The sequence below is a fragment of the Zophobas morio genome, unplaced genomic scaffold, assembly GCF_036711695.1.
Source record: "Zophobas morio isolate AGI-343-1 ecotype UQ-CSIRO unplaced genomic scaffold, CSIRO_AGI_Zmor_V1 ptg000017l, whole genome shotgun sequence".
Taxonomy (NCBI): Eukaryota; Metazoa; Arthropoda; class Insecta; order Coleoptera; family Tenebrionidae; genus Zophobas; species Zophobas morio.
In genome coordinates, this window is record NW_026972122.1 from 2,520,086 (window position 1) to 2,545,729 (window position 25,644).

Sequence of the window (25,644 nt, forward strand, 5' to 3'; positions counted from 1 at the left end):
AGAATTTTTAATTTTTCAATTTTTCAGTTTTTCAAGGTTCTGATTTTCTGATTTTTCTTTCTTTTCAACATGAAATTTTTCAATTTTCGAAATTTAATTTTCGAGTTTTTTAGATCTTTCAATGTTAGTTTTTCGACTTTATAATTTTACGATTCTATAATTTTTCGAATTTACAATTTTTCGATTCGATTCATTTTTCTTCTTTCCAATTTTAATTTTTTTGCGATCTTTAAGTTTTTTGATCTTTAGTTTTTCAATGTTTCAATTTTTCGTTTATCGATTTGCAATTTTTCGATTTTTTCAAGTTTCGGTTTTTAATTTTTTCAATTTTTCGGTTTTTCAATGTTCTGATTTGCGTTTTTTCAAGTTTTCATATTAAATAGATAGCTAATAATTACTATAATTTTTAAAAATATTTACTTTTTCACTTTTACGATTTTGAAGTGCTCTAATTTCCAATTACAGGCTGTTAAACGTTTTTCTTTTATTCGATTTTTCATTTTCTCGATATTTAATTTTTCAGTTTTTCGACTTTGTAATTTTGACGATTCTATAATTTTTGGAATTGACAATTTTTGGGTTTTCCAATTTTTCGATTCGATTCGTTTTTTCTTGTTTCCAATTTTCAGTTATATGATGTTAAAACTTTCTAATTTATTCGGTTTTTCAATTTTTCGATATTAGTTTTTCGACTTGATAAATTCGACGATTTATCGAATTTACAATTTTTGGCTTTTGCAATTTTTCGATTCGATTCGTTTTTTTTTTCTTTTTGATTTTTAAATTTCTTGATATTTAATTTTTCAAAGTTTCAATTTTTCGTTTCTTAAGTTCTTCGATTTGCAATCTTTCGATTTTTAAATTTTTTCTGTTTTACCAGTTGTTTTGTTTCTTGAGTTTTACGACATGTATCTATCCCATTGAGCTTTCGTTTTAAATTTTTTTTGTTTATCGATTTTCCAACTTCTGGATGTTAGAATTTTTAATTTTTCATTTCTTCAAGTTTTGATTTGCAACCCTTCACTTTTTCACTTTTACTATTTTCGAATTTTTCCATTTTTCAATTATAGGATTTTAAAACTTTTTCAATTTCTCGATATTTGATTTTTCAGTTTTTCAACAGTATAATTTTGATGATTCTATAATTTTTGGATTTTACAATTTTGCGATCGTTAAGTTTCTTGATCTATAGTTATTCACTGTACGAATTTTTTGTTTCTTTAGTTCTTCGATTTGCAATTTTCCGATTTTTCATGTTTTCGAATCAAAAATTGGAAAAATTGCAAAACTGTAAAAACGAAAAAGTTCATGCAAAGAAAAATCTAAATAATGGAAATCAAGAAGCGAAACCGGAAACATAAAAATCAAAAAAGTGCAAAAACGAAAAACGGGATATTGTAAAATCGAATAATGGAAATTGAAAAAACCGAGGATTGGAGAAATCCAAACATTGCAAAACTGAAAAATTTGAAAACCGAGGAATTGTAAAATCAAAGAATGAAAATAGCACAAAACAGTGAAAAAATAAAGAAAATGAAAAAACGAAAAACTGTGATATAAAAAATCGAGAAAATAAAAATAAAAAAGTCGGGAAAATGAACTGAATAAACGAAGAACTGAAAAAGCGAAAAATGCAAAATTGTCAAATCGAAAAATAACAAAAAAATTCAAATATACGGAAATCGAGAAAATGAAAAATTGTGATATCAAAAAATTGGTCGAAGATAAATCAATTCAGATTTTTCTAAAAATTGTTATTTCAGGACAACCCTTATAAGTAAAAATAAAGACATATACGTAACGTTAAATATTAACAAATATTTAAAATGACAGTGGCGTTTAAAATACGTTACTCTGGACTCGAACGCTAGAATTTTAGATGTAATTTGAACTTCTGGAGATTTAAAGTGCACTAACTCTAGAAACACTGAGCCATTACTTCTCGAAGTTGCACACCATCCATCACTGTCAATTGAGTTTTCATCAATAAGAAAACATTTTATTGTAACACGAAAACTTACAACTTTAGACAAGCGAACTTAGTTGGATTTTTTGAAGCAGTAATTCCACTTCATATTAATAAATCATCTAGGTAAAAGTATATCGCATTCGACGCCACGGTCCCTCCCACCCCGCGTAATTCTTTAGTGTAAGATCAGTTACTTAACGATTACGCCAACTTACCGTTATGCTGATCCCCAGCCCCTGGCTCGGGCTTCTCTTCACCACCACCGTCCTGATGTCCCCAAAATGCTCGGTTCGCTCGTTAATCGGATCGATTTCGGGCTTGGGACAACTCTTCTCCGAATTATTCAAAATACTATTTCTTCTACACGCCCTCACCACCGTCTTGTGCCTCTGCAGCAAAATCTCCGACTCCAGTTGCCTCCACAACTTATCCCGAACGTCGCCCCTCATTTCTCGCCCTGCAATAATTCAGCGTTTGATATCGATACGAAAACCACCCGAATTCGCCAACCTAGAAGCTGTAACTGCTGTATTCTCCCCGCTAATTCTTTGTCAAGGTACTTCGCCGCCAACTTCGCCCCGTACACCTCGCTGTTCAACGATAAGATGGATTTCCTCAAAGCTGCATTCTCGAGTTGTAACTGCTCGTTTTCGGCTCGGCACTGCGCCGTTTCCATCAGGGTCGGGCTGAATTTCAGCTCGTCGGACTCTTTATTTACTGGAAAAGCGAGGAATCATTAACGCGAATTATGAAGTCCTGAAGTGGGATGAATTTAGTTGGGATTTATGGTCTATTCCTGCAGGAGCTCTCGGCGGGGACGAAATATTGGATTATTTTTTGGCGATTATTTCGAGCGATAAATTTTCATTCCGCCAGGTGAAAATTGAAATTAAGCTGCAGCCGGCGGGGTTGCCGGGGGGATTATTATTACGATTTATGTTTACGCAATGAACATAATGGAAAAGCGTAATAAAGGGATGCTATTGTGGTGGGGTTTTAGGTGCATAAGGGCGGATTTTACAACTCTTAATGGCATGATGGCGATATGTCTAAAAGCAAGGTTTAATTAAAGTTTTATAATTGAAAAGTCACACAGACTTGTTTTAAAGTTAAGAATCCCAATACGAAATCGGTGTTGAAAACTACAATTTCAACTAATATTTATTATATCTATTTATTTTACTGAGTTCAGAAGATATTATTGCTTGAGTTAGTTTTTCAATAAAAGACGACACTTTCCTGACTTGTCACGTACACTTTTCTATACAGGCTGTCTCAAGGGTCTGGTGGTGGGAAATTGCGTACTCCCCCTGAATTGACAACATTTTTTGCGATAGGTTGCAAGATTTTAGAGCATGGGATTTTGCAGTTTCAAAGTTAAATTGTAAAATGTTACACAATTTAAATTTTTTGCCCTAAAATCAAGGCGGATTCATAAACTACAAGTGTCGGAATATGTCAGTTAATAAACTTTACATAATATTTACTATGTAAAATTTTGAAGTGACATCATTTCATTACTGATGGGGACGATTAGACAAATTTTGGTTAGCACTTCACCATCTGCACGACTTTCCTGATGTACACATAAAATTTGACTACAATCGGTCCGGTAGTTTCAGAGATTATCTGTCAAATACAATCGACACAAACGGCAGACGACAGAGACGGAAACGGGAGACATGAATTTTTTCGTACTCTAGGGGTCATGAACCGCTGAAAAAACATGAAAATTGCCATTCGCTCGATGGGATCTATTACAATACTTTGCTCTGGGTTGTAAAAATGAGTCAAAATGAAAAAAGGTACCAAAAAATGTGATTACAAAAAAAAAAAAAAAAAAAAAAACAAAACAGATCGCAAAAAAGTTAATGCGAAAATTGGACTGAAAACTTTAAAATCTAAAAATTGAAAAATCGAAAAAAATTAAAAACCGAAAAGTTGCAAATTGTAAAATTGAAAAATGTCACTTTGAAAAAGAGAACAAACATGAAATCAGAACATTGGAAAACTGAAAAATTGAAAAAATTAAGAAAATACAAATTGCAAATCCAAAAATTGAAGCAATGAAGAATAGAAAAATCAAAAGTTGATAACTCCAGAAATTGCAAAATCTAAAAAAATTGATACATTCAGAAGTTAGAAAATTTAAAAATAAAAACATAAAAGTCATAAAATTAAAGGTACAAAAAAATGGGAAATTGCAACTCCAAAAATTGAAAAAAAAAGAAAAAATTATAAAATCAGAACATCCAAAACTCAAAAATTTGTGTAAATAAGAAAGAATAAAAAAGGGAAACGAAAATTTTTTTAGAAATGAGAAATTAAAAGAAACGAAAAATTGAAGAAACAAAAATTGAAAAATCGAAAAACTGAAAAATATAAAAAGTTGCAAATTGGAAAATTGAAAAAATTAGGAAAATACAAATTGCAAATCGAAAAATTGAAGCAAATCAAAAAATTACAAAATCTAAAAAGTGCTAACAGTTAGAAAATCGAAAAACTGAAAAATTTTAAAATGAAAACTTCAAGCCGTAAAATTGAAGCGGCAAAAAAAATCATAAATTGAAAAGTTTAACAAACGAACTTCTCAAAAGCCGAAATTGAAAAGACAAAACAAGAGATGTGCGAAATGAAAAATGAGATGAGCGAAATGAGAAATGGGATGATCGGAATGAGAAATGACATGAGCGGCATGAAAAATAAGATGTGCGAAATTAAATTTGTGGTGTGCCAAAATGTGATATGCGAAATGAAAAATGACATGTGTGAAATGACGTGCGAAAAGAGAAATAAAATCTGCTAAACGAGAATTGAGACGTGCGAAATGAAATTTGAGGTGTGCGAAATGAAAAATGAATTGTGCGAAATGAGAAATGCGTGACATGAAAAATAACATATACGAAATGAAATATGAGATGTGCGAAGTGAGAAATGAATTGCGCGAAATGAGAAATGAATTGTGCGAAATGAGAAATGAATTGCGCGAAATGAAATATGAGATGTACGAAATGAAATATGAGGTATGGGAAAAGAAATATGAAGTATGCGAAATAAAAAATGAGATAGATGTGCGAGATGAGAACTGGAATGTGCGAAAAGAAATTGGAGGTGTGCGAAAGAAAATTTAAGGTGTGCGAAATGAAATCTGAGATGTGCAAAATGAAATATGAGATGCGTAAAATGAAATATGTGACATGTACTAAAAAAGGTGTCATAAATGTGATTGGGAAAATTGGAAAAAAATGACTAGCGCGAAATGAGAAAATATATGCGCGAAATAAAAATATGATATGCGAAATGAAATGAGATGTGTGAAATGAAAATAAGAATGCGAAATGAACAATGAGATATGGGAAATGAAATCTGAGGTGTGCGAAATGAAAAACGAGATATGCGAAATGAAAAACGAGATATGCGAAATGAAAAACGAGATGTGCGAAATGAAAAACGAGATGTGGGAAATGAGAAATGAGATGTGCGAAATGAAATTTGGGATGTGCAAAATGAGAACTAACATGTGTCAAAAGAAAAATGAATTGTGCGAAATGAAATTTAAGGTAAGCGAAATGAGATGTGTGATATGAAAACTGAAACAAAAGAAGACCTGAAAGAGGTGAACAACACGCCAGAAAAAAATCACTTCAAATGTACCAAAAAAGACGTCATAAATGAAATTGCGAAAATTGGATCAAAAAGGAGACAAAAAAGGACACCAAAATTTAAGGTATGCGAAATGAGAAATGTGATTTGTCAAATGAAATTTGAGATGTGCAAAATGAGAAATAACATGTGCGAAATAAAATTTAAGGTATGCGAAATGAGATGTGCGACATGAAAAATGAAAAAAAAGACCTTAAAGAAGTCAACAACTACGCCACAAAAATTACTTAAAAATGTACCAAAGAACGCGTCATAAATGCGATTGGGAAAATTGGGTCAAAAAACAGACAAAAAAGGGGACCAAAATTTAAGGTATGCTAAATGAAAATACGACATGCAAAATGAAAAATGACATGGGCGAAATGACAAGAGATGCGCGAAATAAAATATGAGATGTGCGACATAAAAATACGATATGCGAAATGAAAAATGAGATGTGGGAAATGAAATCTGAGGTCTACGAAATGAAAAACGAGATGTGTGAAATGAAAATAAGATATGCGAAATGAGAAATGAGACGTGCGAACTGAAATAAGCGATGTGCGAAGTGAAATGGGATGGGCAGAATGACAAATAAGATGTGCGAAAAGAGATGTGGGAAATGAAATGAGAAAATTGAGAAACTTCCAAATCGAAACAATACAAAACCGAAAAAACGAAATATCGTAAAATCCGAATATTGAAAATTGCAGAAATCGGAAAATCGGACAATTGAGAAATCCTGAAATTGCAAAAAAGTGGAAAATCGAGAAAATGAAGAATAAAAATCAAGAATTTGATAAATTGAAGAAACGAAGATTTGAAAAATTTTAAATTGACAAATTGAAAAATCGATTTTTAATTTTTCAATTTTACGATCATTCAATGCTACACTCTTTCGACTATAGAATTTTTACGATTCTACAATTTTTTGATCCTACAATTTTTGGTTGTCCAATTTTTCGATACGATTCGTTTCTTCTCCTTTCCAATTTTTCGATTTTCCCGTTTTTTCATTTTGCAATTTCTCGTTTTTTCCGTTTTTCTAGATGTGCGACATGAAATAAAAATTGGGATGTATGAAATGAAATATGAGATGTGTGAAATGAGAAATGAGACGTGTGAAATGAAATTTGAGGTGTGCAAAAGGAGAAATAACATGTATTGTGACAATTGAAAAATGAATTATGCGAAATGAAATTTCAGGTATGCGAAATCAGAAATGAGATGTGCGGTATGAAAACTGGAACAAAAGAAGACCTAAAAGAGGTCAACAACACCGCCACAAAAAAATCACTTCAAATGTACCAAAAAGGCGCCATAAATGAAATTGGGAAAATTGGGTAAAAAGGAGCCCCAAAATTTAAGATATGCGAAATGAAATTTGGGATGTATGAAACGAAATATGAGATGTGTAAAATGGGAAATGTGAGGTGCAAAATGAAATTTGAGATGTGCAAAATGAGAAATAACATGTGCGAAATGAAAGTTAAGGTATGCGAAATGAGATGCGCGATATGAAAAATGAAAAAAAAAGACCTAAAAAATCAGCGCCACAAAAAGCACTTAAAATGTACCAAAGAAGGCGTCATAAATGCGATTGGGAAAATTGGGTCAAAAAAAGACAAAAAAGGGCAGCAAAATGTAAGGTATGCCAAATGAAAATACAATATGCTAAATGAAAAATGAGATGTGCGAAATGAGAAGAGATGGCCGAAATAAAATATGAGATGTGCGAAAAGAGAAATAAGATGCGGGAAATGAGAGGTGCGGAATGAAAATTGAAATGTGCAACATGAGAAATTGTGCGAAATGAAATGAGAAAATTGAGAAATTTCAAAATCGAAACAATGCAAAACCGAAAAAACGAAATATTGTAAAATCCAAATATTGAAAATTGAAGAAATCGGAAAATCAAGATATTGAAAAATTGATAAAAATAAAATAATAAAATCAGAAGAAACACTCAAAAATAAAGGAAATGAAAAAACGAAAAATTGTAATGTAAAATCGAGAAAATGGAAAATAAAAATCAAGAATTTCAAAAATTGAAGAAACGAAAATTTGAAAAATTTAAAAATTGACAAATTGAAAAATTGATTTTTAATTTTTCAATTTTTCAATCGTTCAGTGCTATATTTTTTCGACTTTACAATTTTGACGATTCTACAATTTTTGGTTTTCCAATTTTTCAATACGATTTATTTTTTCTCCTTTCCAGTTTTTCGAATTTGCAATTTCTCGTTTTTTCAGTTTTCCGATTTTTCAATTTTTTAGTTTTACGAGATGTGCGAAATGGAATGGATGTGGGAAATGAAAAACTAGATGTGCGAAATGAAATATGAGATTGTCGAAATGAGAAATGCGCTGTGTGAAATGAAAATTAAGGTCTACGAAATGAGAAATGAGATGTGCGCAATGAGAAATAAAAAAAGACCTAAAAGAGGCCAACAGCCCCACAAAAAATCACTTCAAATGTGCCAAAAAAGGACCATGAATGTGATTGGGAAAATTGGCTCAAAAACAGACAAAAAAGGGCACCGAAATTTAAGGTGTTCCAAATGAAAATACGATATATGCGAAATGAAAGTAAGATATGCGAAATGAGAATAAGATATGCGAAATGAGAAATGAGATGTGTGAAATCAAATAAGCGATGTGCGAGGTGAAATGGGATGTGCAGAAAAATAAATAAAATGTGCAACATGAGATGTTGTGCGAAAAGAAAAATGAAATGTGCGAAAAGAAAAATGAAATGTGCGAAATGAAATGAGACAATTGAGAAACTTCAAAATCGAAACAACGCAAAACCGAAAAAACGAAATATTGTAAAATCCAAATATTGAAAACTGAAGAAATCGGAAAATCGAGAAATTGAAAATTTGAAAAATTGATAAATGAAAAATGAAATTTAAGGTCTACGAAATGAGAAATGAGATGTGCGAAATGAAATTTGAGGTGTGCAAAATGAGAAATAACATGTGACAAATGAAAAATGAATTGTGCGAAATGATTCAGGTATGCGAAATGAGAAGTGCGATATGAAAACTGAAACAAAAGAAGACCTAAAAGAGGTCAACAACACCGCCACAAAAAATCACTTCAAATGTACCAAAAAAGGCGCCATTTTAAGGTATGCGAAATGAAAAATGAGATGTGCGAAATGAGAAGAGATGCGCGAAATAAAATATGAGATGGGCGAAATAAAAATTATGCGAAAAGAGAAATAAGACGTGCGAGATGAAAAATAAGATGTGCGAAACGAAATGAGAAAATTGAGAAACTTCAAAATCGAAACAATGCAAAACCAAAACGACGAAATATTGCAAAATCGAAATATTGAAAATTGAAGAAAAATTTCAAAAATTGGAAAATCGAGAAATTGAAAATTTTTAATTGATGAGCGAATAATTATAAAATCAGAAGAAACACTGAAAAATAAAGGGAATGAAAAAACGAAAAAATTGTAATATAAAAATCGAGAAAATGAAAAATAAAACCAAGAGTTTGAAAAATTGAAGAAACGAAAATCTGAAAAATTTAAAGTTGACAAATTGAAAAATCGATTTTTAATTTTTCAAAATTTCAATCGTTCAATGCTACACTTTTTCGACTCTAGAATTGTTATGAGCCTACAATTCTTTGATTTCACAATTTTTGGTTGTTCAATTTTTCGATACGATTCGTTTTTTCTCCTTTCCAATTTTTCGATTTTCCCGTTTTTCCATTTTGCAATTTCTCGTTTTTTCTGATTTTCTAGATGTGCGAAATGAGAAAAGAGGTGTGGGAAATGAAAATTGGGATATATGAAATGAAATATGAGATGTGTGAAATGAGAAATGTGAGGTGCAAAATGAAATTTGAGGTGTGCAAAATGAGAAATAACATGTGCGAAATGATGTGCGATATGAAAACTGAAAAAAAAGACCTAAAAGAAGTCAACAACAGCGCCACAAAAAATCACTTAAAATGTACCAAAGAAGGCGTCATAAATGGGTAAAAAACAGACAAAAAAAGGGCCCCAAAATTTAAGGTATGCCAAATGAAAATACGCTATGCGAAATAAAAAATGAGATGTGCGAAAAAAAATTCGATATGCGAAATCAAAAATGGGATGTGTGAAAGGAAATCCTATTTCTACGAAATGAGAAACGAGATGTGTGAAATGAAAATAAGATATGCGAATTGAGACATGAGGTGTACAGAATGACAAATAAGATATGCGAAAAGAGAAATAAGATGTGCGAAATGAAAAATGAGATGTGCGAAACGAAATATTGTAAAATCCAAATATTGAAAATTGAAGAAATCGGAAAATGGGATAATTGGGAAATCCAAAAATTGCAAAAAAGTTTAAGAATTGGAAAATGGACAAATTGAAAAATTGAAAATTTGAAAAATTGATAAAGGGAACATTATAAAATCAGAAGAAACAAGGGAAAAATAAAAATTAAGAATTTGAAAAATTGAAGAAACGAATATTTTGAAAAATTAAAAATTGACAAATTGAAAAATGCTGAAATGCTACACTTTTTGGACTTTACAATTTTGACGATTCCACAATTTTTTGATTGGAAAATAAGATGTGCAAAATGAGGAATGCGATGTGCGAAATGAGAATTGAGATGTGCAAAGTGAGAAATGAAAAGTGTGAAATGAATTGGAGGTGGGCGAAATAAAATTTGGGGGTGCTATAAGAAATATGAGATGTGCGAAATGAGGAATGCGATGCTTACGAAATGAGAAATGAAATGTGTGCAATGAGAATTGAGATGTGCGAAATGAAATACGAAAGATGAGATGTGCGAAATGCGATGAATTGTTGTAAGATATAAAAGTGTGTTATAGTTAAAAATAAAAGTCAATTAAACAACGACACGTACAAAACAATTCAGACAGATCGAAATGGGGGATAACTTTTTCACATTCTAAAAGTTGTGGAAACAGCCATCTGTTAAATGGACCATAAATTAAAAAAGAGAACATAATGTAACAATCCACAACATCGAAAATACCTACAAAGAAAAAACTGTTTGTGTTAAATTTCAACACAAAAACTCAAATGTTAACCGCTGCCCATTTGACTTAATTTAAAGTCGAATATTTGCGGAAATTGCCAGAAATATGACCTTTTCAAACTATAATAAATGTCTATAAAATTACGCTTAATTACGCTTGAATATCCTTGATATCCATAGCCGGCACACAAATTAAACGAAAGAGCAGCGAACCTGCTTATGTTTACTTGTGATCAATATACGAATATTGCATATGAAAATTTCCAAAATTTCAAACAGGTGCTTTTTTCTATGTGTTGGGTGAACGGAGTGCAGGATATTTTTTCGTATTCAAAACCCACTTTTCTATTCGTCGTAAAATCTTCCTCTAGCACAAGCAGCGTTAAAAATTGTCTCGAAACTTGTTAACAACTAGTGTCTTATTTAGATTTATTTCGGGCTCTGAAAACTGAACACGTCAAAAATCCGATTTATAATTCCGGGAAAGTGCTTCTAGACTGAGAACTTCTGTTTATTTTTTATTTTATTTTAATAATGACAAAGCATCCTCTTTGCTTAATGGATTTTTTTTAAATGCAGATAAATCAAAAAACACATTTACACAATAACCATCATAATTCAGGCCGAAAATGGCCTCCGTAGCAGACTGCAAGCGTTCGCCTTGACTGCACACAGATTGTATCAATGCCACAAACACAATGACTTATTACCGAAAATAAAATATGGCCCCACTTTATCGCCCCCGAGATGGTACAAAGCGCACAAAAGCCGAAATAACTTTATTAAACTCGTTGAAATATTGGCGGAGTCGATGGATCCCGTGTTAGGCCCGCAAAGTCGCTTAATAAAATTTTTTGATTAAACACGTGTCATGTCGGCCGCGGAACGACGCCGAAATTTTGCGCAACTGCAATTTGCATGCTTTATTAACTCGATGGTCGTCTGCAGACGCAAAAACTCGAGGAAAGCGCCACTCACTCCTAATATTACGTATGGGACTTTGCCGGAGTTCCGCTTCGAGCTTTTTCTTGATGTTATTTACGTCGGGTTTAAAGTTCGGGTCTTGTTTTCGATTACCCAAACTGTCGGGCAGTTGAGAGAGCTGCGACGAATGCAACTGCAGGAGTAAATTGTGCAGTTCCTGCTCGAGGAGTTCTCGTTTTGCTTTGGATTCCACTAGTTCGGCCCTCATGTGGATGAGCTCCGCCTGGAACAAAGAAGGGCGTTAAGATTAGAAACTCGTTAGAGGGGTTTGTGGAGCGTGATCGGAAATTTTCACAAAAAACTGGATGCCAGACATAACTTATGGTGCCCAGTTTACGAGACAAACTATAAAAACGGATTCTACAAATTTTATTTTTTCGAATGAAGACGTCAGAAATATTAAGAAAAAAAAAAGTATGTTTCTAGAATTTACGCAAGGTTAAATAAAACTTTCATATTTTTAATCCGTTTCCAGGGTATTACTTTTATGATTTCTTCTTTTAACTTTTAACAAAAACTGGTCGAAAGTTACGTCGACAGAGCTTCCCTCGATCCTGAAGTACAGCGACAAAAATAGGGCGTCTTGGACAAATTATAAAAAAATTAAGTTAAAACCAGTGGCGTAAATAACACTCCCGCGGCCTCTTTTTGTTTCTTTAGTTTTTCGAATTGCAATTTTTCTTTTTCGACTTAAAATTTCCCGAGGTTTCGATTTTAAATTTTGAATTTTTCGATTCTCTAATTTTTCATTGTTTAACCTTGAGAGGTTGAATGTTAATGAATAACACGTCTTTTTTACGATTAATAACTTTACTAATACACTTTTAATCACACACTGAATAAGCAGTAATTAATAATTACTGTTGAATAATAAAAGGATACGATACCGACCACTAGATTAGTGAATGAATATAAATACGTCTTAAGTTTAACAAAATAAGTTTTAATGGGAGGAGCTTACAACCTTTTTACCTGAAGGAATGGGAAAACCCATTCGGTGTTGTACATAGGATTGTCTACAACATTCATTTCTTGAAATTTTCGATCTGCAATTTTTTGTTTCGGTTTATTCTCTTTATTTTTACAATTTTCAGTTTTTCAATGCTCCGATTTTATAATTTTTTGTTTATTCAATTTAAACTTTTTCGATTTTTCATTTTTTTTGTTTTTTCAGTTTTTCGATTTTCCAATTTTAGAACGTTTAGTTTTAGATTTTGCAATTTTTTCATTTTCACTGGTTTTTCAATGTTCTGATTTCATGTTTTTTTTAATGTGAAATTTTTCAATTTTTGGATTTTCCAATTCTTTAAAATTGTCGTTTCTTGAATTTTTGATTTGCAATTTTTCTAGTTTTCATTTTTTACGATTTTAGAATTTTTCCATTTTCTAAAATTATTTATTAAAATTATTATTATTAGATTTTAACACTTTTTGATTTTATCGATTCTTCAATTTTTCGATCGTTCAATGTTACAGTTTTTCGACTTTACAATTTTGAAGATTCTACAAAAAACGAAATATTATAAAATCCAAATACTGAAAATTCAAGAAATGGGAAAATCGGATAATAGAGAAATTGGAAATTGCAAAAAAGTTTCAAAAATTGGGAAATCGAAGAATGGAAAAATTGAAAAATTGAATAAACGAAAAATTATAAAATGGGAAAACCCTGAAAATAAAGAAAATGAAAAAATGAAAAATCGAAAAATAAAAACCAGAAAACGAAAATTAAAAAATCAGTAAAACGAAAAATAAAAATGAAGAACTTGAAAAATGGACGAAACAAAAAACTGAAAAATTAAAAATTAAGAAATTGAAAAATCGATCTCTGGATATTTAATTTTTCAATTTTTCGATCGTTCAGTGTCAAGGTTTTTCGACTTTGCAATTTTGACGAATCTACAATTTTCCGATTTCACAATTTTCGTTTTTCTTCTTTGCAATTTTTCGATACAATATTTTTTTCACTTTTGATTTTGAAATTTCTCGTTTTATCAGTTTTTCGATTTCGATTTTTAACTTTTCAAATAAAAAAAATGAAAAACTTGCGAAGTTGTAAAATTGAATAATCAAAAATGAAATTACGAAAAAGTATAAACTGAAGACTTTGAAAAATCTAAAAACTGGAACTCAATAATATGAAAAATTGAGAAAGTTCAAAATCGAAAAAACGAAATATTGTCAAATCCAAATATTGAAAATTGACAAAATCGGAAAATTACATAATAGAGAAATCCAACAATTGGAAAATCCAGGAATTGAAAAATTGAAAAAACAAAAAATTGTAATATCAAATCCAGAAAACCAAAATGAATAAATCAGGAAAATGAAAAACAAAAATACAGAACCTGAAAAACTGAATAATTAAAAATTGAGAAATTGAAAAATCGATTTTTAATTTTTCAATTATTCGATAGCTCAACGTTTTTCGACTTTACAATTTTGACGAATCTACAATTTTCCGATTTCCCAATTTTTGGGTTTTTCAATTTTTCGATACGTTTCGGTTTATCTCCTTTCGAATATTTCGATTTTTAGCATTTCAAATTAAAAAATTGGAAAAATTGCGAAGTTGTATAATTAAATAATCAAAAATGAAATTGCGGAAAAGTATAAAACGAAGACTTTGAAAAATCTAAAAATTGGAAATCAATAATTTGAAAAACTGAGGAACTTTAAAATCAAAAAACGAAATATTGTAAAATCCAAATATTGAAAGTTGAAGAAATTGGAAAATTAGATAATAGAGAAATTGAAAAATTGAAAAAACGAAAAATTGTAATATAAAATCCAGAAAACCAAAATGAATAACTCAGGAAAATGAAAAACAAAAATACAAAACCTGAAAAACTGAATAATTAAAAATTGGGAAATTGAAAAATCGATTTTTAATTTTTTCAATTTCTCGATATTTAATTTTTCAATTATTCGATCGCTCAATGTTACAGTTCTTCGACTTTACAATTTTGAAGAATCTACAATTTTCCGTTTTCACAATTTTTGAGTTTTTCAGTTTTTCAATTCGAGTCGTTTTTCCCGTTTCCAATTTTCCGATCCATTATTCTTTTCGCTTTTTAATTTCAGTTTTTAGTTTTTTTAGTTCAATTTTTGTTCTTCTCTTTTTAGATTTTTCAATTATTTAATTTTCCGATGTTTATATTTTCGAATTAAAAAAATTGCAAAATTGTAAAATTGAATAATCAAAAATGAAATTGCGAAAAAGCATAAAATGTAAAAATTGGCAGTCAATAATTTGAAAAATTGAGAAACTTCAACATCGAAAAAATGCAAAATCAAAAAAACAAAATATTGTAAAATCCAAATATTGAAAATTGCAAAAAGTTAAAAATTGGAAAATCGAGGAACTGAAAAATTAAAAATGCGAAAAATTGAATAAACGAAAAATTGAAATATAAAATCCAGAAAATAAAAATAAAAATCAAGAACTTGCAAAATTGAGAAAACGAAAAATTGAAAAATTAAAAATTAAAAATCGTTTTTTAATTTTTGAATTTCTCGACATTTAATTTTTCAATTATTTGATCGTTCAATGTTACAGTTTTTCGACTTTACAAATTTGAAGATTTTAATTTTTCGCTTTTCACAATTTTTGGGTTTTCCAATTTTTTGATGCGATTCGTTTTTTCTTCTTTCCAATTTTTCGTTTCTTCAATTCAGTTTTAAGATTTTCCCCTTTTTTGATTTTTAACTTTTCGATTCAAAAAATGAAAATATTGCAAAATTGTAAAATTGAATATTCAAAAATGAAATTACGAAAAAGTGTAAAATAAAGACTAAAAATTGGAACTAAAAAATTGGAAATTTGTAAAATGGAATAATCAAAAATTAAATTACGAAAAAGTATAAAATGGAGACTGAAAAATCAAAAAATTTAACACAATAATGTGAAAAATTGTAATATTGTAAAATTCAAATATTGCAAATTGAAGAAATCGGAAAATCGGATAATTGAGAAATCTGAAAATTGCAAAAAATTTAAAAATTCGAATTTCCAGGAACTTGAAAAATTGAATAAACGAAAAATTATGAAATCGGAAAAAATACTGAAAAAGGAAATGAAAAAATCGGGAAAATGAAAAAGAAATATCAAGAACTTGAAAAATTGAGGAAAATCAACAAATTGAAAAATTATAAATTGAGAAACTGAACATCGATCTTTAATTTTATAACTCCTTGACATTTAATTTTTCAATTATTAGAATGTTAAATGTCAGTTTTTCGACTTAACAATTCTGACGATTCTATAATTATTCGATTTCACAATTGGGTTTTCCAATTTTTCGATACAATTCGTTTTTTCTCGTATCCAATTCGATAATTTTTTTTTCTATTTAAGCTAAATTTATCGATTTTGCCCTCTTTCGATGTTGCGATGTTTTTTCCGTTTTTCGATTTTTTAATTTTTTAGTTCTTCGATTTTTAACTTTTCGAATCAAAAAAATGAAAAAATCACAAAATTTTAAAAATGAAATTACGAAAAAGTACAAAATGAAAACATTGAAAAATCTAAAAATTGGAACTCAATCATTTGAAAAATTGAGAAACTTCAAAATGGAAAAAATGGAAAATCGGATAATGGAGAAATCCGAAAATTGGAAAAAGGTTTCAAAAATTGGATAATAATCCAAGAATTGAAAAATTGAAAATTCTGAAAATTGAATAAACGAAAAATTGTAAAAATCGATAAAATGAAAATTAAAAAATTATGAAAATGAAAAATAAAAATCAAGAACTTGAAAAATTGAGAAACGAAAAACTGAAAAATTAAAAATCTATTTTTAATTTTCAATTTCTCGATATTCAATTTTTCAGTTTTTCGATCGTTCACTGTTACAGTTTTTCGACTTTACAGTTTCGGTGATTCTATAATTTTTCGATTTCACAATTGTTGAGTTTTCCAATTTTTCGATCCATTATTTTTTTCGCTTGAATAATCAAAAATGAAATTACGAAAAAGTACTCTGAAAAAGCTAAAAATTGGAACTCAATAATGTGACAAATTCAGAAATTTCAAAAACGAAAAAACGAAATATTGTAAAATCCAAATATTCGGATATTTGACAAATCCGAAAATTGCAGAAAAAGTTTGAAAATTGGAAAATCGAGAAATTGAAAAATAAAGGAAATGGAAAAATGAAAAATTGTAACATAAAATCGAGAAAATAAAAATTAGAAAATCGGGAAAATGAAAAATAAAAATGAAGAACTTGAAAAATTGCGGAAACTAAAAATTGAAAAATTAAAAATTGAGAATATGAAAAATTGAAAAAAGGAAAAATTATGAAACCGAAACATTGGAAAATGGAAAGATTAAAAAAATAAATAAAAAATGAAAAATTGTGATATCAAAAAAGTGCTCAAACGTAAATAAATTCCGATTTTTCGAAAAATTAAAAGATTTGCAATGTATCTAATGTAGCGAGCCGTTTTTGATTTAATCAATACAATCAATTGCCCCATTTATTATTTTTTTTTGAGTCACCCTGTATAAATAATTCTAAAACTATGCGTGCATTAATAAACCACAAGCATACAGACATAATATTTTTCATATTTGAGAAATTATTTATTCGGCAAAATTTTGAGATGTTATCAATTTTTTGGGAGGGGATAATGAATAAAAATATAAATTGTCATTAAAAAAAAAGTTGAATGTCGTAGACAAAAACAAAAAAAATTATGGACTATCAAAACATATGTATAGCATATCATTTAGCTTACTTTACTTATCTATATTTGTTTTAATCTACAAAGATTATCATAAAGAACAGTTCGCAAAGAAAGAAATGATGTCGAAATAACCTTTGACCAGTTTTCTATTTACTAATCATATTTAATCACAATAATTAATTAAATCACTCACTTTATTTGAAATTTTTATTTATAAAGTGTTAAATGTTTACGACTCTTCCGTTTGCATTGAACCTCGTTTCGCCAATTATTATTTCATTCGCAAAGTAAATTATCATCACTTTAATGAGCTATTATTTATTATAAACAAACAAATAGGATAAACAAAAATTTACTATTAAAGTTCGTCTAACTCTATGTGTGCAAGGTTCGGGTTCACGGTCACTGGAAATTACGAATAAAAATCCATTGACAGTTATTTTTGATCAGGCATTAACGCATTAATATTAAATTTAGATATCAAACTTAAAATTGATGCAGAAGTTGCAATATCAAACGGTTAAAAACGCTGTTCACAATAAAAAACAATAAATATTGACAATCAGGGCAAAAAAGCACCGGACGACTTTGGTTCGATCGAATCTACCAGTGAAAATGCGATCGAAACTACATCAAAAGATCGTGTCGGTGTTTTTCAAGTGTCGCTTTAAGCGTCGAGGATAAATGTAAACTTACGGAAATCTTCTGTGTATTCGGCGACATTTCAAATCGACCGGACACAAAATTACTTGCTTTGCAAAGCGATAACTTGTGTAGATTAAACCTAGGACGAAAAATTCGAACGGACGTCCGGTGAGATTCCCAAGAATGCGAATTATCAGTTTTAGGTTCCTAAATTTTAACTAATAGGGACTCACGTGTCTAAGTCGCAATTTTTACACTTCTTTGCACCTTTAATATCAAGGTTTTGAAATTTTTTGCAACATAAATCAACTCAGAATTATGCAACTGTATACATTTTTGCTATAAATAAAATCGTTAATTTGTCGAAAATTATTTAAAATTCTAATTTGTTGTTTTTTGAATTGCGAAGGTAGTGTAAAAACCGGCACGGGATACCCGTGTTTATAATTGCTTTATTTTGCGGAAGTGATTTTTTTCCTTAGCAAAATTAATTAAAATTTTAAATTGTAAATTCTAGTGTTAACAAAAAAGAAAAATCAAACGTTATGTTGTATTCTTTTAATTTTGAAAGTTTTGATGTTAATATGAAGAGATGTCAGATGATACAAATTGTAACAGAAACTAATAAAAATACTAAGTCACTTATTTCAATGCTGGTTCTCTGCCTAGCGATTGGTGTATTAAGATGAAATGGCGCATCTAAGGTTCGTGTAACTATAATTGTTTCCTGGAGGTATTGCACGACTACGACATTCCACCTTCTAATCAGTGTTATTGTGATACTATAATCGTCGAACAGATGCAGTAACAACGAAATGAAATTACTTAGAAAACACATGTCTTAAAGTCAGTTTTACAGAATACTCGAAAATTGCAACTCTAGTTCTCCTCGAGTATTGTGAAGCATTCTTTTTCTGCGTTGTTTTAATCAGTTTAAGCAGATAATGCATCCACAAAGTTCCAACGTAATACTAATAACTAATCATTAATCATTAATGGAAAATTAACGCTAGGTGCATTTAATTTGCCAAACATTTTTTCTGATGGAAAATATGGGCGGTGGGTTGCACCGAATAATATGGTACATTGTCCATTACTACCACACATTTTCGTTGCAACTTGTTCAAAGCGGGCATAAGCTGATCAATCACTTAATATTTTCAAAATGTTTTGTAGCAATCTATATCACCATTTTTCCAATTTAACAAAAAGTTACACCTTGCTGAAACGTCCAGACGACAATCCGCATTCTAGATCGTAAATTTTGAATATTTTCATTTAACTGGGATTACTTTTCAAATACGAATCGCGGACCTAACGATGAATGGAAAAACCGCTTTGAAGAATTGAAGAAATTTTCTTCAAAAAGTATTTTTTTAAGTGTTCATGTGACCTTCACGTGAACGCTGCATCTGATTGAAATACACCAATTTTAAGAATCTTGAACACCATAGTCTCAGTTTTTAAACTTTACTCAAAGTTCTTTTTTACAGTCATTAACAAATACCAAAAATACTTCAAGACTTGTATTTATTGTTGGCAATACAAATATCTTCACGGGATTAATTTTTATATTCAACTACCTTCAATTTGTAATTGTTTTTTCGAAAATTACGCGACTTCCACACAATCTTTCATCCCCTATTTTACCTCTTTAGGGGTGCAATTTCCAAAAACGTAGGAATAGGTAAATATTAATTTCTACCCATAAACCAACATATTAAATTTCATGTTTTTTATTTCGAAAATTAGGCGATTCACAAATTTTCATCCCCAATTGAGCCCTTCAGGGGTCGAATTTTCAAACCCGCTGAAACAGTAATTTAGTGTTTAATTTCCGTCCAGAAGCCTAAATATTAAATTTCAAGGTTTTACTTTGAAAATACATTAGGGAACGAATACCAAGATTTTCATCCCCTATTTTACCCTCTTAGGGGAGGAATTTTCAAAAAATTTTTCTTGGTGTGCACCTACGTTATGAAGAGAACCTACATGAAAAATTTCAAGTTTCTACACCCAGCGGTTTCAGCTCTACGTTGCTACATCACTCAGTCAGTTTACTCTTTTATATACAGGGTGAGTCACTAAGCGCGCCGTCCTCAATATCTCATTAATTATTATTAGAAAAAAAGTCAAAGGCCAAAAAAGTTGTATGGTTCTTTGGGGACTATAAACTAAAATTATTTTGTTTTGAAAGAGTAACACACGCATTAGTTTTCTTTTAGTGATATACCCTATATATTTTTACATACTCTCTTTTTAGGTTTTATAACTATGATTACAACTCCGATGGATATTTCAATTTTTTTGCAATGAAAGGGTTCACAAAAAAATTCGGAATATGTGCATTATCAATTAAATCAAATTTTAATATACACAGTGTTTGTAATAAAATTCTAAAACTGTACAATATCCATATTACAGTTTTTTCAAATGAAACACACTGTGTTTTATTACCCTATCATACTCAATTTTTTGTTGTCATTCTTCTAATATGCCGATGTTCCTCTTTAAAAAGCCAAAAATCCTCGTTACTATCAACTTTAAAATAGAAAATACTGAACGAAAAAGAAACAAAACAAAAATAGAATAAGATGCAGGAATAAAATACAGAGTCTTCTATTTGAAAAAACTGAAATATGGACTTTAGAGAACTGTAATAATTATTTTTTTTATGAACACCTTGTAAACAAAAATTTAACTTGAACCACAACAAAGCGCATTCCCCATATTTATCTCTGCACAAGTATTAAAGTAACATATTTTTAAAACAAAAAAATGGTTCGGAGGTTATTTCGACAGTCGAAAATTCGAGAACTTAAAAATGAAAAAACTGAAAAATGTAAACACTGCAAAATCGAAAATTCGAAAAATCAAAACTTGAGAAATCAAAAAATCCAGAACTATTATAATTGAAAAATCAAATAACCGAAGAATTAAAATAAAAAACCGAAAAGTAAAAAACCGAAAAGTCTAAAAACTGAATAATCTAAAATTCAAAGAATCAAATTCGAAAATGCGAAAAATCGAAAATTTGAAAAATCGAGAAATTGAAAAGAAAACAAATATCGAAAAATCTAAAATTCAATGAATCAATTATGTATTCAGAAACGAAAATACGAGAAATCGGAAAACCGAAAATTCGAAAATATAAAAATCGGAAAACCGAAAAATCAAAAAGTCGAAAAATCGACAAATCGACAAACCGAGAAATCTAAAATAAAATATGGAAAAATTGAAACATCCAGGAATGGAAAAATTCACATAATTGAAGTGTTGAATAGGCGAGAAATCGAAAACTTGAAAAATCGAGAATTAAAAAATTGTACACGCTGAAACAGAAAATTCGAAAAATGGAAAAATTAAAATATTAAAAAATCGTAAAATCCATAAATTGAAAAATCAAAAGATGTGAAATTAAAAAAATAAACTAAAAATTGTAAAATCGGGAAATTGAAAAAACCTAAAACTGAAAAATTGGGAAATTGAAAAATTGAAAAATCGAAACATCAAAAATTGGAAAATCGAGAAATCCAACAATCGAGAATTCGAAAAAACAAAATCGTAAAATCGAAAAATTAATATTTAAAAAATGAAAAATTTAAATTTAGAGAAAATCGAAAAATTCAAAAATTTATAATAAATCGAGAAATCGAAAAATTGATAAAACTGAAAAAACGAAAAATAGAAAGATTGAAAAATCTAAAATTTAAGAAAATAAAAATTTAAAATATCAAAAAATTGATTAATCCGTAAATTGAAAAATAGAAGATACCAAAAACTGAAAAATGCCAAAACAGAAAAAATGAGGTATCTAAAAATTAAAAAAATCGAGAAATGGAAAAATTTAGAAGTTGAGAAATTGAAGCATCGAAATCGAGAAATGAGGAAACCAAAATATCCAAAAATCTAAAAGTCGAGAAGTCGAAAAATCAACAAATTGTAAAATCGATTAATAGAAAAATAGAAACGCCAAAATTTGAAACATTAAAAAATCAAAAAAATTGAAAACCGAAAAACTGAAGAAGCCAACAATTGAAAAATCGAAAAATCGAAATAACCCAAAATCGAGAAATACAAATTTAAAAAATTGAAAAATTTAATTAAAAAACATCGAAAAATCAGAAAGTCGAAACATCTAAATCTCGACAAATTGAAAAAAAAAAAATGAATGGAATGATGAACTACAAGTACAGGCTCAGGATATTTTGGGCAATTCAGATAGGATTTATTCGGCATCAATTTTTTGCAGGGGATAAGTAAATACATTTTGATTAAAAATGTATCAAACTTATCATAACTTTTAAATATCTGCACGATTTCAAAGCATTCGGTTTTGCAGATTCAAAATTCAATTGCAAAATGTTGTTTTATACTTTTTTTTTTTTTTCAAAAATCTGGACGTTTCGAGCAAAAACTCAATACGGAGTCATAAACTACAGTAAACTCACTTGACATACACCTTGTTTTTAAAACTTTTATGACTTAAGCGGCTTAAGCCAAACCACTCTTTTAAGCAAAAATAAAAAAAACGAGAAACCGAAAATTTGAAAGTTCGAAAAATTTGAAGAATCGAGAAATTGAAAATTTAAAAACTTGAAAAATCAAAAACCTGAAAAATTGTAAAACTGAATCATTGAACTTGAGAAATTTGAAAAATCGGGAATTGTGAAAATGAAAAAAAAAAGAAAAACCTAAAAGTTAATAAACAGAGAAATCGATAAGTTGAAAAACTGATTAAGCGAGAAATTGAAAAATTAAAAATTTAGAAACGCGAAAAATTGAAAAATTTAAAACTTCAAAAAACGAAAAATTGAAAAATCGTAAAACTGAGATATTGGAAAATTGAAAAATCGAAAATTGTTGAAACGAACAGTTGAAAAATCCCAAAACTGATTTCGAAAACTTGATAAATAGATGAAAAATTGAACAATCGAAAAATCCCAAAACTGAAACATCGAAATATCGCAAAATTCAAAAACTGAAACACAAAATATTGAAAAATCGCAAAATTGAAATATCTAAAAATTGAAAAATCGAGAAATCGAAACACTACAAAACTGAGAAATCGAGAAATGGGAAATTCAAGAAAAAGAAAAATCTAAAAGTCGAAAAATCGAAAATTTAGGAACACCAAAAACTGAAAAATCGCAACTTTGAAAAAACCGAAAAAAAAAAAAATTAAATCGAAAAATCGAAAATTTGAATAATCGAGAAATGCGAAAATGAAAAAAATCGAAAAATCTAAAAGTCGAAACATCGAGACATCGATAAGTTCAAAATTGAAAATTTAGAAACAAAAAAAAAAAATTGAAAAATCATATCAAAATGAAATACCGGATAACAGACAAACCGAAAAGTTAAAAAATTGAAAAATAAAAAAACTGAATCATTGAATTGAAAAAGAGCAAAATCGCAAAATCGAGAAGTTGAAAAATAGGGAAATGAGAAAATAAAAAAAAATAAAAAACTTTACACTTAAAAAATAGGGAAATCGACCAGCAGAAAAACTGATTAATCGAAAAATTGAAAAATCAAAAATTTAGAAACGCGTAAAATTGAAAAATCTAAAACATTAAAAAACGAAAAATTAAAAAAATCGTAACACTGAAATATTGGAAAATTGAAAAATCAAGAAATTGTTGAAGAGAAAAGTTGAAAAATCCCAAAACTGATAATCGGAAACCGTGAAATCCAAACATCGAGAAACCGAGAATTCGAAAAGTAAGAAATTGCGAAATCGCCAAACCGAGAAATCAAAAATTCAATATAGAAAAATTGAAATATCCAGGGATGGAAAAATTCACATAATTGAAGTGTTGAATAGTCGAGAAATCGAAAACGTGAAAAATCGATAAATCAAAAAATTGTACACGCTGAAACAGAAAATTCGAAAAATGGAAAAATTAATGTTTAAAAATTGAAAAATTTAAATTTAAAGGAAATCGAAAAATTAAAAAATTTAACATCGAAATCTTGATAAATCGACAAATCGAAAAATTGATAAAACTGAGAAACCGAAAAATAGAAAGATTGAAAAATCTAAAATTTAAGAAAATTAAAGATCAAAATATCAAAAAATTGATCAATCCGTAAATTGAAAAATAAAAGAAACCTAAAACTGAAAAATGCCAAAACTGAAAAAATGAGGTATCTAAAAATTAAAAAATCGAGAAATGGAAACATCGCGAAATGAGAAAATCAAAATATCCAAAAATCCAAAAGTCGAGAAGTCGAAAAGTCGAAAAATCAAAAAATTGAAAAATCGATTAATAGAAAAATAGAAACGCCAAAATATGAAACATTAAAAAATCCTAAAACTGAAAAACCGAAAATTCGAAAAATCGAAAAGTCGGGAGACGAAAAAATGAAAAATTGATATATCCAAAAAATTGCGAAATCGAAATAGCCAAAAATCGAGAAATAAAAATTTAAATAATTGAAAAATTTAATTACAAAAAATTAAAAAGTCGAAACAATTGAAAAAAAAAAATTAGATAGGATTTATACGGCATCAATTTCTTGGAGGGGACAAGTAAATACATTTTGATTAAAAATTTATCAGACTTATCATAACTTAATGTTGTTTTATAATTTTGAGTTATTTCCAAAAAAACTGGACGTTTCGAGCAAAAACTCAATACAGAATCATAAACTACAGTAAACTCATTTGACATACACCTTGTAAAACTTTTATGACCTAAGCAACTTAAGCCAAACCACCCTTATAAGTCAAACTGGCTTGCAAGCTTTATGGACCCGAACCGCAGGGATTATTACTGTCAATTGTTGCCATAATGGTGTTGTGAACTGAGTTAAATTATACAAGAGCTAGTTTGACTTATAAGGGTGCTTTGGCTTAACCCGTTTAAGTCATGAAAGTTTTACTAGGTGTATGTCAAATAAGTTTACTGTACATGTGTAGGACTATATTATTTCATACAATTTAAAACCTATTTACTACGTGCAAATTTGAAGTGACGTCACCACATTATTGGTGGGGATGATTAGACAAATTTTGGTTAGCGTTTTACCATCTACATGATATTCCTAATATAAATACAAAATTTGACAACAATCAGTACTTTCGGAGATTCTCTCTCTAATAAAAAACCGGGACGGCCGACAGACGGACAGATAGACGGAAACGGGAGACCTATTTCTTCGTACTTTAGGGGTCATGAAAGGTCTAGATAACGTAAAACTAGGGCCGATTACAAATATATGATATGATATGATAAATCGATTCATAAGTACAGGCTCATCAAATTTTGCACAGTTTAGATACGATTTATTTGACAAAATTGATCGTAAACGGATAAATTTTGATTAACGATTTGCCATCATGTTTCCGATAACCTTAAAAAGATTATCAGGTTTCAAAACATTCGGTTTTGCAAGTTATATTCTAAAATGTTATACAATTTTGATTTTCTTTTTACAAAAATCTGGATGCCTAGAGTAAAAATTCAATAGGGATTCATTAGCTACAAGTGGAGGACTGTGTTACTATATAAAAAAAGTCGAAAATTACGTAAGAGGAGCAAAATTTCAAAAACAAACAAATGTCTTAAAAATCTTAATACTTTACTGTCAAATTTCATATTGCCGATTCCGGAAAAATTATATGGATTTTAGACGAAGTAAAACCAAAAATGGGTTGTGGAAGTGGTCGAAAAATGACCGAAAATTTCT

The 25,644-nt window shown here is 29.2% G+C and overlaps 1 protein-coding gene across 2 annotated transcripts in view; it reads right to left on the reverse strand.

The window, feature by feature from the left end:
- LOC135130681 (uncharacterized) overlaps positions 1-25,644 on the reverse strand; it is a 203,592-nt gene that overhangs the window by 30,547 nt on the left and 147,401 nt on the right. The window contains exons 3-5 of one of the 2 annotated variants that reach the window (XM_064058117.1): positions 11,707-11,836; positions 2,480-2,686; positions 2,185-2,426 (exon numbers count right to left, since the gene is read on the reverse strand). In XM_064058117.1, coding sequence (XP_063914187.1) covers positions 2,185-2,426; positions 2,480-2,686; positions 11,707-11,836 — 579 coding nt within the window. Of the gene's footprint in view, positions 1-2,184; positions 2,427-2,479; positions 2,687-11,607; positions 11,837-25,644 lie in introns of both variants that reach the window. The other variant, XM_064058115.1, reaches the window with a different exon arrangement.